The 19,178-nt window shown below is 41.2% G+C and overlaps 1 protein-coding gene across 9 annotated transcripts in view; it reads left to right on the top strand.

Moving 5' to 3' along the window:
- ptprt (protein tyrosine phosphatase receptor type T) overlaps positions 1-19,178 on the top strand; it is a 199,331-nt gene that overhangs the window by 167,008 nt on the left and 13,145 nt on the right. For 6 of the 9 annotated variants that reach the window (XM_035524514.1, XM_035524513.1, XM_035524511.1 and 3 more), the window contains 7 exons: positions 2,794-2,881; positions 9,879-9,964; positions 13,669-13,705; positions 13,938-14,035; positions 14,725-14,841; positions 16,292-16,446; positions 18,238-18,373. In XM_035524514.1, coding sequence (XP_035380407.1) covers positions 2,794-2,881; positions 9,879-9,964; positions 13,669-13,705; positions 13,938-14,035; positions 14,725-14,841; positions 16,292-16,446; positions 18,238-18,373 — 717 coding nt within the window. The remainder of the gene's footprint in view (positions 1-2,793; positions 2,882-9,878; positions 9,965-13,668; positions 13,706-13,937; positions 14,036-14,724; positions 14,842-16,291; positions 16,447-18,237; positions 18,374-19,178) is intronic. The other 3 variants (XM_035524516.1, XM_035524517.1, XM_035524510.1) reach the window with 1 other exon arrangement.

Genomic DNA, 19,178 nt, shown 5'->3' with positions numbered 1-19,178 from the left:
ACACTGGACAGTTCATAAGACATGAGAGATCTAGAGCTCACAGATCCATATCTGGCTAGTTCCATCTGGCACTCAAATTCAGAGTGAAGTGATGAAATGGCTTTGCCCGATGCCGCTTCTCTCGATGCCGCTGACTTAGATGTATGTGGATATGTCTTCATCTTCTCGTTGCACATCAAATCTGACAGTACCGTGGTATAATTAATGAATTTGTGATTAGAATATGATAATATCAGAGTCTCCTAGGTTTACTGAAGGCAGAAGTTAAACAACACTAAGAAGTCTCAGTTACGAATTGCTTTGAGAACCTTGAATTCTGGTCTGGTTAGCAGAAAACAACTGAGTAAAAAGTTTGTGAGCCCTTTGGAATTATCTGGATTTGTGCAAAAATTGTCCTAAAATATAATATGGCATACATGTAAGTAATAAATGAAGTCTTATATAACAAGCTAAATACATTTTGAAGTTCTTTAAAGTAAGAAAAAATACCTTAAAGAATCAAAGACATTGTTGATTCTGTCTTTCCAAAAAAACCCCACAAAAAACCCTCATATACATTACATAACCTACTTTACATGACAGAAGTCTATACAGTATATACAGTATATACAACAGGAAGCAGTATGACCTGATAAGTGTGATATGGCCTGACCAAAAGGGATTTCAAAGGACATCAGGAGAAAGTTATTGTCTACCATCAGGTTAATTTCAGCAGATAGTTCTCGCATTCAGTATCATTATTCATCTTCTTTGAAGGAGTGTGATAGAGTATGAATCCTTTAAAGATCAGTGCAAGAGTTTGCTGTAGAATTCTCAAACAAGTGATAAATAACCCTAGGTTGCCTCTTAGGATCTACAAACATATCTTAGACATGATACTGCCTGTATTCAAGCATCTAACATCATAAAATAGACACTGATCAAAAGTAGCGTTCATGAAAAATGACCACAGAGAAAGCTACAGGAAGAATGTTTTGTGAACAAATGAGAGAAATTAGAATTTTTTGGTAAAAAAAAGCAATGTTATATTTGGAGAAAACAAAACACAAAATAGGTTCATCCCAACTGTGAAGCATGTTGGAGGAATATTATTGGTTTGGCTGCTTAGATGCCAGAGGCTCTGGGAAGCTTGCTGTCAGAGAAATTAGATCTGTATAATATGGACAAAAATAGCAAGTATGATCAATACATTTGTATTAGGGTATTCAGCTGCAGGTTATCAAGGCATCAGTCTGTTCTATTCAAGTTTTGTTTTGTTTTTTTAACCAAGGAATGGTCCAAAATACTTATATGCATGAATCTACAGAAAGCTTTTGGCTTAGGGAGGGTTTATTAGTTACTAAACGAAAGGGTTAAATAAAAGGGTACTCTAGAGCTTTGTGTGTTTGTGGGTGTATTTGTGTGTCTGTATGTGTATGTGTGTGCAAAGCAAAGATAGAGAGATTACGTTGTTCTAAGCAATTAATTTCTTAATAGTATTGGACATTAAAATATGAAGCTTGAGCCTGTCCTTTCTGAGATATGTCAGATTTATTAGGCCACTTATTAAAAGAGAGTCAACAATTTTGTTTGAGTGCTGTTAAAGATAAGTTGTACTAGGTGTGCTTATGAATGGGTTGCCAGTTGTGCGTCCGGAGAACAAGTTGCCAAATGCGTATGAATCTGTTTAAAACCCTGTCTTTGTTTTGATTAGTCCCTGTCTTTCAGAACTGACATTCCTCATGTAGGACAGCTCATCCCACTGCCATGGTTCTCTGCATACAAGCATTTTCGCATTGCCAGAAGTCTAAATTTAAGATGTATTCACAACATTTAGACATAGCCATCATAAAAGAGAGGGAGCTCCAAAAAAAATCCAACAACCGTTATTAACTGTTGCCTTACTTTAATATTTTCTATTTTCATTTTTTTCTATAGTCAAGAACTGTTGGATTTGAAAGTTTTCCTTTTTTTATTTCTTTAGGACATGTTTTTATAATCATCCCCCAGGCATTGTGACAGTTTGATTACAAACAAAGAAACACTTTGTACAAAAGAAGAGCCTTCACAAGTCACATGGTACTGCCTGTAAGCATAGATGTGATCTGTCATTTATTGTTATTGGCTTTTCCCCCATCTATTCTCTTTTTAAAAATGTCTTTCTTTTCGAGCTTTCAACTGCCCAAACCTCTGTCATAAAATGAAAGGTTTTTTTGTCCAAAAACCAAACTTTGACTGACTTAGTATCTTAAAGTATCTTGACTTAAGATATGACACTCCCATTCCCCTAGTTCATTTCAGACATATTCTTTGCTATAGAAGCCATATAGTTTTATCCATAAAGTCTCTCTTATGTTCCTAGATGGTCTGAGTTATTGTGTGGCACATTTTTTTTCTGTCACAGTAAATGGGTTGGCTTGGGTTGGAGAGACAAACGTGACTTTATACCGTTTGTGGCTATAATTGAACATGCAGCCTGACTGGCAAGACAAACACACCTGCCTATGAGAAGAATCAGATTAGTATACACCCGACCAAAAACACATCTTCCCATACAATGCAAAGCATTACTACTTACTGCTACTTGTGATCCACAGGTTGCTTTAAAGAATGCTATGTATTCACATTTGAATATATCCTATATTGAAGTGGTTTGATTTAAGCAAGTGCACTGAGTGGATGCAATTTAACAAGGTTTTAAGGTGGTAGATATATGCGTGTGGGTGTGTGTGTGTGTGTGTGTGTGCGCGTGCATGTGTGTGATTGAGATTGAGAGAGACCATGTTGTTGTGACTATATTTGATGTGATTTTAGGGCCTGGCAGAAGGACAGACAGCCCCATGGGAAACAGCCAAGAAAGATGAGAACCGGAACAAGAATCGCTATGGCAACATCATTGCTTGTGAGTACCGAAAAAACATAAAAGTGCTTGTTTAGAAACTTTTTTCCCCTGTAGACCAGTAACTGTAAAACACTAGGTGACTCTAAGAAATAAGATAATACACATTTGGTTTATTTTTGACTTGCTCTGACAGCATGTATACACATCTTTAGTGACCAGCACTTAAGCAATAATTGAATATTACTTAAGTGTCAATTAAGAACTTTGTTACTAATGGTAATTAAAACTAGTAGTGGAAATTTGTCTTTATGCAAATGTTTTCCTCAATGTTACTAGAACAGTTGGTAAGTACCTTCATCTCAGGATTAGATTATACACCAGAGTTGATTACTGAGCGTACAGTGTAAAAATGTTTTCATGGTTTCATGTGTTCATGGTTAAACTGAGAAGTCAAAAAACAACCACATGCATTCACAAAAAACAATATTAGGATTAATTAGAATAAATTAAAGGCCTGATGGAGGATTATGAGAAAAAAATACCAATGTTGCAAGTTTCTTTGCTTCACATGCTTTGGGCAGTTGTGGATTGAAGCTACCTTGTCATGAATACTATACAACTAAATTGAAAAGCATTTGCAGCCAAGTACTAAATGTGACAGTTTCATTTATGTTGAATGACATTTATTTGCATGAAAAAAGCTATTTTTCATTATTTCATTTTTTCTCATTTTTATTATTTCATTATTTCAACTTGAATGTGCATGAGTTTGGAGGTGGAGTTTGGAGTCAAAACAACAATTGGAGTCAAAACAACAAAATGGTTTCACTATTCAATTATATTTGGACTTCAAATCTGTAATTAAATGTATTACCATATGAATAAAGCTACATATTTATATTTGCTCTAATTACTAGGGTTAGTAGAATAACTGCTTTTGTTAGGAGTGCAAACTGTTATATGTGAAGATATTATTTTTGCTTTTATTAAAGGTTTTTCTGTAACTACTAAGACATTCTTAAGGCCAAAAGACTTGAAACACTGGGCCAAATGAAATAGCTTGTCACTCATTGATTTCCAATTGGTATTATGATGAATTTCCTATCATTAAACCTCCTTCATTATAAATATGGGAAATGACAACTGTCCATCTTACTGTATGGTGGAGTAAAAGTTCATTTTCATACAAAATTGCTTAAAATGAAAGAAGTGTGTTAAGTTTATTTAATGAGAGTTCCCAAGGGCCATCACCAATGAGCAGTATAATGTTCTTTAGTCAGAGATAAAGAACACAATACATATGGAAAATGTATGCAGCAGAGGTTTTTGTCGTCCTCAGTGTTCAGAACTTGTAAAAGCAATACAATGCAGATCCTTTAAAGAATTAAAATGGTTGTGCTTTAACTTGAGATTAAAAAAAATGACCCAGGTGACCAGATATATCTATATATGTTTCCTTCACATTCCTGTACAGGTTAGAAAAACTAGGTAAGACTTGTCATTTCAATGTGAAGTCTTAGGTATTGTATCTAAGTAGCCTGTATGTTATTCTTGTCCACTGTGTTAGAGTGTTATCAGAACCAAAAGTGATGGTGGAAACCCGAGCCACTGCAGCTACCATGTCATGAATACTATGAATAACTAAATTATCAGTCATTTCTCTTAATCTCTCTGCACTGCCATCTATTTTGTTTTGCTTGGTTATATATTCAAAGTTATCAGTGCAGAGTGGGGATCGCGAGCCAGAACAACACACCTGCATGCGTGCATGTGTGTGTGCGTGTGCAAAACACTGATGCATTCTGTGATTACCTCTGACAATTTATAAGAGAGGTAAAATGGTGAGCGGTTTCGATTAGAGGCACCTGTCCCATCATGCTGCTTCCTGCAGTACGCTGGAGCAGGCCGTGTCAAGCATAAATCCTCCATATGGTCATCTATAATTCAGGAGACCGCACACCCAAAATAAACAGTGTTATTGGCAAACATTTACATATCACAGAGATGGGAGAGTGGGAGCCAGGGAGAGGGGGAGAGAGAGAGAGAGAGAGAGAGAGAGAGAGAGAGAGAGGGGGAGGGAGCAAAGTGAACACACAGCAGTTCTACCCACACTAACTATCCAAAAAAAAAATCTCTTTTTCTCATTCTCCCTCTGTTCTTCACAGCCTGTCATTTTTCATACCTTGCCTAGAAAGGTCCCTTGTAAGTTTATTTTGCAATTAGGCATATGTGTATATGTAGGGGGGATTCAGTCTGTTATCTCGGTGAGCACAGCAACAGGGAGCGGGTAACAAAGCCCCCTTGATTGGCTGAGAGACCGCTTGGACAGATGTATGTTGCTCGGTTTGTTTAGGTTTGATTGCAAGAGAGGTTGGAAGCCAGTCTGCACGCTCCACTGGCAGTGGGATGATAGCATTGCGGGGACTATGGTGTGTGTAGGCTAGACAGTGAACAGAAGGTTGGGAGGATGGGGTCGACAGCACAAATAAAAAAGGAACATACAGCGACAAAGTGCCAGTGAGACAGAGAAAGGAGAGGAGAGAAAGAGCTGATGAAAGAAAGTCAGAATCCAAGAAAGTTTAGCAGAGTGCAAAAAAAAAAAATCGTTTATCCTTTTCTTATCCTCTTTGTTGTTGTCTGAGGCACGTGGTAATCATGGTTCAGCATTTTAAACAGAGCAAGCCATATTTGCCTATAGGGAGGCTTACCTCTGAATATGAGAACTGGAGAACTAATGGCTTGATTTTTAGATGTATCTATTTTACAGGAGATAGTCCAAGGATTCCTGCATGCGTATGCAGAGTCATGTGTGCAGTTGTTAGTAAACCCTCAGCTGAATAGCAACTTTCTTGGCACAATTGCTCCACTTTACCATGGTGGGTAAGGTGATGCACAGTGCATGATGCAATTTCTCTCCCAGTGAAACCAATAGCCCTGAACTGCTCATTGACCACCATAGAATACAAGCTAGCTCCTGCTGCGAAAACAATACACCCCAGTTCATTCCCCTAGCTGCCAATCATTCTGGCATATTAGCATATCCGTTGTCTTATGCATGTGAGGTCAGAGTAGGCAAGGTAAGGCTGTTCATCTTCATTGGGAAGAGCTTAAGGATTGAACTTTTGAAGTGTATCTGCCTCTTTCAGTTGTGTGTGCCTGCATGTGTATGTGTGTGTGGTGTGTGTGTGTGTGTGTGTGTGTGTGTGTGTGTGTGTGTGTGTGTGTGTGAGTGTGTGTATGTGTGTGTGTGTGTGTGGTGTTTGTATAAGCAGCCTCTCTCTGCAAACCTTTTAAGCACTAACTGACATCTATTCCGCTCACGTAGTTTTAGAATCTTCAGAGGTTCCCCTGAAGTTAATGATAATAAAAAAAAATCTCCCACTGACGTATTGACCAAAGCTTGACTATTAGCATTCTGACTCCATCTTCAGCAACCTGTGTTTCCTTCCTTTATTATTCTTAGCCCAGTGTAGTATCTTAACACCCTGGACTAAGCTTATGTGATATATTTCATTTGTTTCACAAATGCAAATGAGTGGACAAATTGAACATCAGTCATATTTTAATCTAAGCAGTAGAATTTATCATCTATCAGACATATTCTTACACTATAGAGTTCTTACACTATGCACCTTATCTGTTTACATGACATAGGCTTGATTCTGTCCATAGTGAGATCCAAACACCATATCTGGAACCTATAATGCTTCATTAGGCAGGGAGGCAAGTGCACGGTTTGGTTCACAGGAGTGGAATCCAACTCATCCTTCATTCATTTTATCAAGTTCACCAAATCATTTCATTAATTCAAGAGAAAGGGATTTGCAATATGCTCTCCCTTATTTGCAATAGGATGGCTAAAATCATAACTGTTTGTACGTAAATGTATGATGTAATGGATCACTGGGCAGACAGTTCCCATATACAGACTTCTCCTATATGCAACAAAGCAAATGACAAAATTATATGATAGGCATCCAAGCAGTGCAGTCTAATGAACAGAACAATATACTACTATGAAAATGAATAAAATCAGCAAAGCATTTCATGGTTCATTCAGCATGACTGAAGCTGGAACAGTCTGGTGGCTAGTTTTCTAATGCTTATGGCAGGTCCCCACAGGGATGATCATTTTTGATCATTTTGTGTCCTGGATCTCACTTTATTGGACAGGTTTTATTATAGCACTAGCATGCCGATTTATCCAATCAGTATAATGGTGATTGAGCTCCTGAGTTCTCATAGTTGTCAGTATAGCCTGACCATGCTGAGTTGCAGTTATTTCATACCAGATTATGTCTAATGTTGTGTTTTGCATTCAGTGAGACACTGGTGAGAGATCTATGGTAGTTAGTGGCCTTTACTAACACAGATAATTCCATTACTGTCACACATGAAATGGAGAACAGTTAATACAAAACAATAATCTGATATTCAACTGTGCACTGAATTGGCCCATAGGACCCTCTTGTACCACAAACCAACTTCTACTTCAACTGTTCACTTTTTTTTTTTTTTGAGTGCACTGCAGATGAACTCCCAGAGACTAATCCCATTCAGATTAAAATGAGACACATCGAATCAGAAGAATGTCAAGCCTCAAACACTTCTGGTAGCTCTGAAGAGTCACTCTGCTTCTCTCAGGTAGTCTTTAGGGACAAAATGGCTAATCTTCAAGGGGATGGAACAGGATTAAACTGGATTAACTCCTGAAATGCTTCTCTGTCATGCCACAAACAGTATGCAACAGCACTTGGTGAATCTGACAGCACATTTCCCTCTAAAATGGGATTTAATAAGCTATTTAGGTGTAAAATGCATGGCAAGTTGCTGACAGTGTGGTGTAACTGTTTATTAGGTCAGTAAGATGGCCACTGTGTTGCAGTGATTAATCGTCTTGGGGAGGGGGCTCTGGCTTGGCTGTAAATTAAAGCATTTGTTTTTTAAACATCTTGATGGCTAAGTGTGTCCTCTTTTTATGTTGATGTTAACATTTTATTACAGCTTTATGTTTTTTAAAAATTAGATGCTAGGTATTAGAAGCACTTCCTTTAACATTGTGGCTAGTGAAACAAAGAGCTCTCCAGGAATCCATCCATCCAGGAATTCATCCTTTCAGGAATGCATCCATCCAAGAATACTTCCATCCAGGAATCTATCTATCCAGGAATCCATCCATCCAGGAATTTAACCACCCATCTATCCTTCTTTTGTCACTCATACTTATTAATTGCTCTGCTTTTCTCTTTAGCATGTTTACATCCTGTTGTCATTTATCTGTTGCTTTAACACTGCATTGGGTTTGTCCTAGTAAAACCAATCTAAATCTGGCAGGCCTTGATAATTGTGTCGTTTCGAGAATAGTATTGGAAATAATAAACTGCATGCTGAGGACAGGCCAGTCTCAGCATTTTTGATCTCTCAAGATTCCCAGATTATTCTGCTTCCTTTAGAGCAGGGATATCCGTCTGGGGACATAGCATGGCCACAGCACTGCCAAACCTGACTCACATCAACTCAGGCCCTGGGGATTTACCATCGTGATGGGTTTATGTCCAATACACCTGGATGTAATATTCAGATACTACTAAAGGCCTTGATTAACTGGATCGTGCACATTAGATTAGAGTTGGAGCTGAACTCAAGCCTGCAGTGCAATAGATTCCCCTGGATTTGAGCACCTCTGTCCTAGATGGTACATAAGAACTGTCACAGGCTTACTGATGGAGAATGATCACAGTGAAGCAAGTCTCAGCCCAGATCCCTGTTTTTTTGGCCTTTTCTATGGGGAGGAGTGCACTACTGTGCATTTTGCTGCAACGGCTGGCTTTGATGGTGTTTAATTACTTGTGTCTCTTCCGTTTCCTCTTTCATTCTCTCTTTTCTCCACTCGATTCACTCACTCTTCCCTTTCACGGCACCAAGGACAGCAGACAGATGAGAATCTGGACAAGTACATTGGAATGAACTGAGAGAGAGCGACAGAGAGAGATTCAGAGAGATCTCTCAAATGAAGGACAGTGTTTGTGTGTTTTTGAAGAGGAAAAAAGTGTGTGTGGGTGTATGGTTCTATGTATATGAGTAGGTAGGTGTGGGAGAGAGGGAGAAAGATGAGGCAGAGTTGCCTGCTGCCACAGAGCGTAAAACGACTGGGGGTTGACGTGCCTCGACACCCCATTTGCATTCTTGCCGCGATCAAAGTGAACTGCCACGCTTGTGTGCGGAGCAAGTGTCAGACTTATCCTTTTACCCAACCTCTCATCACCCTCTCCTCTCTCTCCTTCTCCCTGCCCTCTCCTGAAGATCTTCTATAATTACCAGAAAGAGACACTGCACCCTTGGGGCTGGAAAGAACTCCAGGTGCCCCATGCTAATGGTTGGCATGCCAAATGTGCTTTCGTTAAGCGAAGATGACTGCAACCAGAGCAATTCAAACACTTAGCTGCTAGAGGTTCATTCCAGTGTTCTGCTGTTGGTGATGATTGCTTGTGGCAAGATGGCTGTGGAGGAGGGCCCCATTTCTGTCCTCATCCCGTGTCTCATCTCATGAAGCATCCCACTACTTTAATACTAATCAGGGATCATATTTCTTTTGGATTCGACCAGAGTTGTCTATTATGTATTAAAAGTAACTGAACCAGGAACTGAAACCTTTCTCTCAGGCCTAACCAGAAATTACAACATTGCTCAAGGCTTTATGAAACACAAGATAGACTTTCTAAAGTCTTTTAGGTAGCAAAAACACTTAAGGAAAGTTTTAATTCAGTCTGACATACTTTTTTATGTATTCAGGACCGAAGGATTATATTATACATTGTGAATCTTTAACTACGGCTTTCCTATTTTACCTGAAGGAAATGGATTGAAGATAACCAGTTTGATTGGTTTTTAGAAAAAATAACATCTTACAATGCCTAATCTTCCCTCCTACCCTAAGAGTATTTCTTCCCTGACACATGGTTTGAGGAGTCAGTTCTTCCATTTCCTGGGTTTATCACTGTGTGCTGCCCTGTAAAGTGTAAGTGTAACTTTAGACTGGCTCTTCTGGGAATATTTGACCCCACAGATGATCACACACGGGTGAGGCTGCAACTGTTGGATGGAGACCCCCACTCAGATTACATCAATGCCAACTACATAGATGTGAGTATCTTATGTACAGAATACTATGTAAATGACTGAAATTCTAATCCCATGTGGTCTATATTACATACACAATATACTATTAGAACCTAGCTGTCTGATTTTTAACTGTGGTGATGAGTTAAATGAACCTGGTACCCAGCACTATTTAAGCACAAGAGTGTAAACGAGTGAGGTGTAATATTTTTTAAGGATATTTTATTCAAAAGGTTCTTAAAAGCTAAAATCCTGCCATATAGCATGCTAAAAATATATTTATAAAATGAGTCACACTGGTTACAATAACCAATGAAGGTCATAATAAACAGTTGGGTATTTATATACACACTGATAAGGAAAGGACACAGAAGAATGCAGGGAACATCTCTAATGGGTGGGGGACGTGGCAACAAGTGGGAACAGGGAAGTAAACAAAGGGCACATGGAGACACACTAACATGAGGTGAAACAAACACAAATCCACATGGACATTAAGGAGCATAGCATTGCACATACATTGGCTATGTTTGAAATAACTTATGGCACACTGTATACTGCATACTGAACCCTGTAGTAGTATGCATTGTAGTAACCATGAGGTGACAAATGCTGGCCATACTAAGAGTTCATGTGAACATATGAAGGTTCCACCCACTTGCAAAAGATTTCCCACCACCATTGCAGGCAGGAGTCAGTACACTACGAAGATAGCTTTGGTCACATACTGGATATTTGGCCAGAATAGTACATCATTCGGGTATCTTTTACATACTGGAAAAATACATTTTGGTTGAGACATACAGCATACTTATTTATGGCACAATCAGTACACGAATAGTATGTAGTAGGCTATTTCGAAAGCAGCACTTGCAACTGTGTAGTCAAGTTAGAAGATAGTACTTTTAAAGCTGCGTTTGGTAGGAATTCCATGAAAAATGCAACAAAGAAAAGGGAATAAGCTCACTGCTTCTAGAGTCAATAGATCCCACTTTTCATATTATAAGGTTCAGTGGAAGATGTGTATTACTGCAGCACATTAAGTAACTTGATATGACCTTTTAATTTGAGCACTGTGCTGCACAGTGTCCTCCAGCCACTCTGGAGACTCCACCTAGTCTCCTGCTCTGCTGATTGGTCCTCTATGACCTTGGCACCACTTCTTATTGAGCATCCACATATATTTTTTAGGGGCACCTCATTAGTTTCTATCTCCACTCTCTGAACTTTTTTTGTTTTGTTGTTGTTGTTTTTCTTTTTTATTCTGAGTGCCTTTATGGATTGTGATTCTTGGATTAGTTCAAATAAACACAATCTGCACAAGCATACTGCCAACTTGCCACAACTACAGTGTCTTGGCCAAATGCAGTCCTCACGCTTTGGTATGTATTGCTAGGTTGTCTAATGTTTCTAGGAAAAGCTAAGCAAAACCATGCTTAGGTTTCTTATGTGTTGATATTTGCCCTCATTTTGTGAAATTAATCAAATTAGCCTAATGTCATGCTGTCACACATTAGTGAACTCCATGCAGTTCTTTATGTAAATGATTGAATAGTGGACTTGCTATGCTGAGGAGGCAGAGCAGGATGCGGGTCAAGTTGTGGAACACAGAACATATGTTTATTATTACACACCAATGACAATGTAGCTCACAGGCTATCACGGTCAAACATCCACAACATTTACACTTAAACACGAAACTTATATACATGCACACTAATGATACACAACAAGGAGCAGGTGTGAAACACAGGGAGGACGTGGCCATACAGAGGAACAAACACACACACACACATACACACACACACACACACACACAGGGAGACGTTGTGGAGGAGGGGCCGTACCGTGATACAGCCCCTCCCCAACGGCACGACTCCTGGTGTGCCAGTCTATCGGGCCAAATGGCGAGGCCGGAGGACCAAGCAACCTAACAAGGGCCAGCATGAGCAGGACAGAGGACAGGAAGACAGGGACCAGGATGACAACAGACACAGGGACAGACACACTGAAGAGCACAGGCACTGACACAAAGGGGGACAAAGCAACTGGCATAGTAATTGATTCAGGGATAGGTACGGTGATTGGGACAGGTACATGAACAGGCCTATGTAAAGAAGTATTAAACAGTCTGGGGAAGGTAGCAGGGGCCCCAGTCAGTCCTCCTGTCATTGGCTGGGTTGGAGTCCTCCCCGGCTGGATGGGATCCTCCTTCGCTGGTTTGTGTGGTGGCGGCTGGTCCTGCTTCAGCGCATGCACACGTATATCCGGAGGCACACCAGCTGGTTTGTCTGTTTTGGGAGCAGGCACTGGTGACACTGCCTTCTTGCCTTTACAAGGCTTAGGCGTATACGCTTGAGCTCTGGGGCTGTGAGTATTCGCAGAGGGAGTGTCCTCATCGGATGACGACACCTCCTTGCAAGCCCCACTGGCAGCCTGCTTGTTCCGGAACGGTGCCTCTTGGGCGGAGCCTCAGGTGGTACCTTGGATATCGGAGGCCCTTCACTCTCGGAATCCGCCGACACGGTGTCCATCACCAAGGGAGAATCCCTATGGATGACCTCCTCCACCTCCATCACCAGATTCTCCACCTGATCAAGTCCTCCAAGTCCGATCGGAAGCTGTCATCGGTATACTCCGATCAGAAACTGAAGTCGGTATAGCCCTCCCTTCATACTCCCCATAGCTGTCCCAGTAAGGTCCCAGTAAGGGTAATAGGAGCCTGCAGAGTCCAGACCTGGATAGTGGTCTTCCTCGTACCAGTTCTTATAGTCTGTCGGGGACCTGTAGCACTCCGTACTCTGCCCATGAACTACACCCAGGGCCCCCCCAAAGTTTTCCAGGAGCACTCTCCATTGTTTGGGAGGACGGGCCGTACCATGACAGGCCCAGCTAGGATAGTATGGCAGTTTTTATTAATTTCTCAGTTCTCTACTGAAATTTACAGTCAGAGACAGATGTACACATACTTTTCCCCCTTTGCTTTCTCTTTCGCGCTCTTTCTCCAGTGCCTCACTTACAGATGTGTGCTTTGGAAGTGACTGCACCAGTGGATCAGGCTACTCTGTTCTCTGGTCATTATCACAACTTGATTGTCGTTGAACAGTCAACCGCAGATTTGTAAACCTTTCTTACTAATACACTATATTCACTATTCCTGTATTTCTTCTGCATAAAACTATTCTACCCCATGATCTAACCACTATATTGACACTGTCAGTATGATTGTGGCTCATTCTGGTTCATAATGATTATTATCAATATCACAGTGGTGGCAAATCGTTGTGATTTTATCACATTGGGTTCGCTGTAGATGTAATAGTGACTTTCATCACTAGATCTATAAACATGTTACTTGGTGTCATTCCCACGAATAAAACAATTACTGGGTCTATTTAATGGTGTGCAGGGGGTTTCTAGTCGTAATATTGATCAGTGTGTTCAAAGCTCTCTAGTATAAGGGTGCCAAGTAAGAGTTATCATTAATGTGTTTCTCAGTAACCCAAACACACATAAATGTTACAACAGGTGACAATTAGATGCTACTACAAGTCACATGCACAAGTCATGATGCAATGTCATTCACATAACTCGATGCTTTCAAACAGTTGCATACAAAATGAACTGGCATGTTTGACTGTCCAGGTATTCAGGTTGGGACACTTCCCAATTCTTTTCTTGTAGTGCAAGTGCAGCATGGCTAATTTGTTCTTTTATTTGTCTTGTAGGGTTATCACAGGCCGAGGCATTACATTGCTACACAAGGTAATTAAAGCAGGTGTAACAGAAGCACAAAATACCTTGTAACCATTTTTACACAAGGAGGATCAATTTGATGGCAACACTCAATCCTAGATTATGCTACAGAAGCAGTGTTAATGCTACAACCCGAAGCCTTGACATAATTGTTAAGCTTTCCATCTAATTGATCGTGGGTGTTTACAGGATGGAGATGGCTTGATATGGTGCTAAATTTGTCCCTTCTCTCCTCCAATAGGCCCTATGCAGGAGACGGTAAGGGATTTCTGGAGGATGATTTGGCAAGAGAACTCTGCCAGCATTGTCATGGTAACCAACCTCGTGGAAGTGGGCAGGGTATGTTTTTCAGAGATACGTAAACTTCAAATGTAAATCTTAGGGTATATATCGCTACATGCCTACAAATAATTGCAGACCACATAAAACATATTTTGTGCAGTTTGCTCATAAATTTATTAATGATTAAGTATATCATTATTAAATTAGACTCCAGTAAACTGATACTTTCAGCCACAGACTTATTTGCTGTGTAAACGAGACACTGTTCCCAGCTTGAGCTATCTGCTCCGGCGGTACGCATAAAAGCCTTGTGTGTTGTGTTCCGCTCAAGCGTGCCTTGCCCACTCTGCGTGTTAATTCAGAGATAACAGTGTTTCTGACAGGTGGCCCATTCACTCATCAGAGAGCTTTTGTATTTCCAAATGTCATCAGCAACAGCTTATTTGATAACATTTGTGTATAAAAATGGCTTTTTTTGAATGAGTGTAGTCAGTGTTATGAAAATGAGCAATACTGAGATACTGCAAAGATTGAGTTGGCTTAGTTTTATTTTAAGAAATGTTTAATGAAAGTGTTTGTACTGCATATAACAAAATAGCATGCAATATATGAGAAACTGTGGCAGAACCTCGCTAATAGCGGTTCATATTTTATGTGTGTGTGTGGGTGTGTGTGTGTGTGTGTGTGTGTGTGTGTGTGTGTGTGTGTGTGCGTGCATGTTCCTCCATGCGTGTGTTTCCACATAGGTGAAGTGCGTTCGCTACTGGCCTGATGAGACCGAGGTATATGGTGACATCAAAGTGACCCTGGTTGAGACAGAACCTCTTGCTGAATACGTCATCCGCACCTTCACTGTCCAAAAGGTGCGGACCCCAGTCATCCATTCGGGGCTGTGTTCTTTTCATCCCCCGTCTCTGTGCTGAATTCTACCTTATGCTTTTCATATAATTCACAGTCTGCCTATTTCACCGTAAAGTGGCAAGTTTGGAGACAGCTCAACGCCAGCCTGGGAACTCTCCTTTTTAAAAAAATAATAAGAAATTGCAGCGAAGGCAAAACACGAGCAAACGCGGCGGGCCGCAGGTGACGGCGGGTGGCGTTTCATTTTTGAGCGCTGTAATCTGTGCCGAACAGATGTAGAAGGCGAGGGGAGCTTTGATAGATGGAGAAATTAGTCCTTCGGAAGCTTTTAGAAGCAGTAAGCCTTGAGTAGGGAACAGCATGCCGTCAGCAAGTTGCACAAAGCACTCAATCCATCTGTCTCATGAGGCGGCTGTCTTTTTAAACATCTTTTCTTTGTCTGTGAGTTGGGGATGGGACACAGGGTAAAGGAAAACGAGCTCCGTTGTTCTGCTCCCATACTTGTCTCATTTTGCTGCATGTTTACTGAGTATTTGGACCTCTTGCTCGCACAGTTTAAATTTCAAAAGTGCAGTGCATCATGCTGGTTTTAATTGAAGACTATAGAGGGAGAATAAATTATGGGTCAGAGAGAGATTAGCTAACTGCTGCAGACTGAATAGTATTATTGTGTTTTTCTGCATGTATGCATGCATGGGTGTTCATGCTTATGTGTGTTTAAGTTTCATCCTAAAAATATGATATAACCCACAGTTTTTTGACATCTTCAGGTGCTTAGGAGACTTTTGTTTACGTGCTTCCCACCTACTATAGAAGCTCAGTTACTACACCACACAGGAACACACGTGTGTGCATACACACAGTGTATTAAGCCAATACGTGGGTCTGCACTAAGTGGCATTAGCACCTCCAGGCATGGATTACGCTCTGCCCAGGCCCAAATCATAATTAAAAGCTTAACTCAGCATTAGTGCGGAGGAGTGGAGGTGCGAGGAAAAGGATCACACTTTTAGAGCCTGCCGTGTGCTGTGAAAGAGCTCTAATCGCCCAGGAAAAAGGCACTGCACCCTCAAGTGCACCTGCTCATGGCAAGTGGTTAGAACCAAAGAGCTGCCAGTTCTGATCCTGAACGGAAATAAAACAAACAGGCAGGCACTTCACACAGACATGCGCATGTTCAACAGTTCATTAAAGGTAGTCGAGGGTAGTTAGTAGTATGGAAATGAGAGTGCGAGTCATCACCAGCCACATAGGAGGCCTGGGGAAAGGTTTATCAGGGCTATTTCAGAGGTTGTGAGGCCCAGGGAGGGAAAGATTTCTTGTCACTGTTACTTCCAACTCTAGTGACAGGGCTATGAAAAGGGATGACTAATCACCCATTCTTCCACTCATCCAGTCTTGAATCCAACCACTATTTTAGCAATAAATTAATGTTTGCATTCAATGTCATAGAAAGGGCATCATGAGATCCGGGAGATCCGACAGTTCCACTTCACCAGTTGGCCTGATCACGGCGTGCCCTGCTATGCCACCGGGCTTCTCGGCTTCGTCCGGCAAGTCAAGTTCCTAAATCCTCCAGATGGCGGGCCTATAGTAGCTCACTGCAGGTACCGCTCTCTCCGCACTTCTCTCCTCACTTCTCTCCTCACTGTGTCTCTCCACTTGTCTCTCAGTTTGTTTGTATCTTTCTGGATCTGTGCCACCTCACAGCCGCAGTAAACAGTCCTTGACCTGCTCTTAAAGGTGAAGCATAATAAAACAAAAAGTGTTGCAAAGAGAGGCCGGTGCTCTGGGTCAGGCTCTACCTCCCTTTTATCTGGGAGCCGCAGATATCTGTGTGTACTCACCTCAGCTAAAAAAGCTGAGCTGGATACTCAGAATCAGCCCAAAACGTCCATATTACTGGAAAGAAACATTAGGATTGACAAGAGATCACAAAAGCTTTCACACACACACACACACACACACACACACACACACACACACACACACACACACACACACACACACACACACAGTAATACAGACATTCGAAAGTATGCACTCTTCCACATCCTTGCATGCACAATAAGCACACACACATAGACACAAACAGATCAACACATGCTGGCTGTAATTGTGTAGACCGCATTTTCAATGAGAGACGACACCAGTAGGCTGTTAAATGGCATCGTGCAATTGTGTGACTGGGCTTGGAATCCTGAGACAAAGCAGATGTGACAAAGACATTTTCAGAGTGGATTAGCTCAAGAGCCAAGTACTCCCACTTCTCTCTGGCGGGGGGGCTGTTGGGGAGAGCGAGAGAGAGAGAGAGAGAAAGAGATGGATAAAGGAGAATAGCAATAGAGGAAGGCGAAGGAGTTAGACAAAGATCTCATTAACATTTACAGCCACATTTTATCACATTCAACTGCCTTCATGTCAAGCCCTGATCTGTAGTGACAAAAGGCTTTGATCTCGATTGCAGTGTGCCGAGCTTTTATTTAAGGGTTCTAGAGCTTTATAAGCATGATATTGGAGTGTTAGAGTGGCAGGAGAAGAGATGTGAGAAAAAACCTTGAGATAAAGCGATGGATGACAGAGGCAGAGTAGATTGAGTGTGGGAGTGAGAAGACAGGAAGGAAGCATGAAGAAAAGTCTAGATGAGGAGCTCTGGCCAGCAGGAAGCAATCTGGAGAATAATTTCTAATTTCTCCTAGTTCTTCTTTGCTCACTTTTTCTTTCTCTTCACCTCTCTTTCTCACTCTCTCGCTCCCTATTTCTCTCTCTCCCTCATTCACAAGTCCCATCATTAATCACCTTGGGTGACAGGCAATCTGGTGCAGGGGAGCAGTGTTGTGTGGGTGCGGGTGTGTACACATGTGCGTGTGTGCATTGAGGAAGTCCAGACTGACTGATGGCTTGTCGGTCCCCTCCTGTTCACACACACTAGGCAGCCAAGCTGTGTGTGTGTTTCCTTAACATCTAGGGTCAGGGCAAGTGGATACAACCTCAACCCTGTAGACCTGGGCTATGTGTGTGTGTGTGTGTGTGTGTGTGTGTGTGTGTGTGTGTGTGTGTGTGTGTGTGTGTGTGTGTGTGTGTGTGTGTGTGTGTGTGTGTGTGTGTGTGTGATGGAATGAACCAAGGGTAGTGCACCATTGTGGAGTGTTTGATTAATACTAGTTTAGAATTTACACACAGCCAGTGTTAGATAGTGTAGAACTACAACTCAGTCTCTTTTAAACCTCAAATCTAAAGGAACTCTCACTGCACAAATAAAAAGTTTGAAATGTTCAGACAATGAGCTTCTTCTTGGGTAAAACCCTCATTTAAACCACAAAGTTCAACATTCTCTCTCTCTCTCTCCCTCCCTCTCATCTCTCTCTCTCTATCATTCTTTCTCTCTGTTCCCCTAGTGCTGGAGCTGGAAGAACAGGTTGTTTCATAGCAGTGGATATCATGTTGGACATGGCAGAGAACGAAGGAGTAGTGGACATCTTTAACTGCATCAGAGAGCTGCGCTCCCAGCGGGTCAATATGGTGCAGACTGAGGTGATAGATCAGCCTTGATCCATTTAGCTATTTCACTCTTTCCAGATTTGCCCTTTACTTTCTAGTACTTTGTGTAGCCACTGTGTAGCCACTTTGTGTATTCATTTGTTTCTGCCAACTCACTCATTCACTCACTCACACGTCTGTTTCAGTAAGACTCAGGTTATATATATATATATATATATATATATATATATATATATATATACACACACACACACACACACACACACACGCACACACACATTTTTGTTTTATATGTGTGTGTGTGGGTGTATGTCTGCTTGTGCGTGTTATGGACACTCATATCCCTGTAAACAGCTCCACATTGGTCATGTCAAATTTTACACCCATGTCACCCTTTCATCTCTTCCTTCTTGCCATCCTTTTTTCTTCTCTTTCTAGCTTTCTTTCTTTGTCACCCTCTCCTATTTCCCTCAGTGGATTCACGCCTACAGTAAGTGCTTCAGCCTGAGCAGATGGCATTAGTGAAAGCTTTGTATAAATTAAATTGAATTGAAGAAATTGAATTGCATGGCCATTATCATGCAGCCTGAAGGTTCTAACTTACCCTCTACCACACAAATTGATCCCTACTGCAGAATATGAACTGTGTGGAACTGGAGCGTGTGGGTGCTTTCTGGGTATGAGATTAGATTTTGGCAGGCTCATTCCCCAGTCTGGGAATATTAGTTTCCCACAATAATCTGGAATTCTCAGCATTTTCAGACAGATGCTTCATGATGAATAGGTTCTCAAAAGATCACCCTCTAGTGGATAAAAGCAAGTACATCAGTATCACTTG

Source organism: Electrophorus electricus, chromosome 3 (assembly GCF_013358815.1).
Source record: "Electrophorus electricus isolate fEleEle1 chromosome 3, fEleEle1.pri, whole genome shotgun sequence".
Lineage (NCBI taxonomy): Eukaryota > Metazoa > Chordata > Actinopteri > Gymnotiformes > Gymnotidae > Electrophorus > Electrophorus electricus.
The sequence above is the reverse complement of the archived record's forward strand: the minus strand, read 5'-3'. Positions and strand labels throughout refer to the sequence as shown.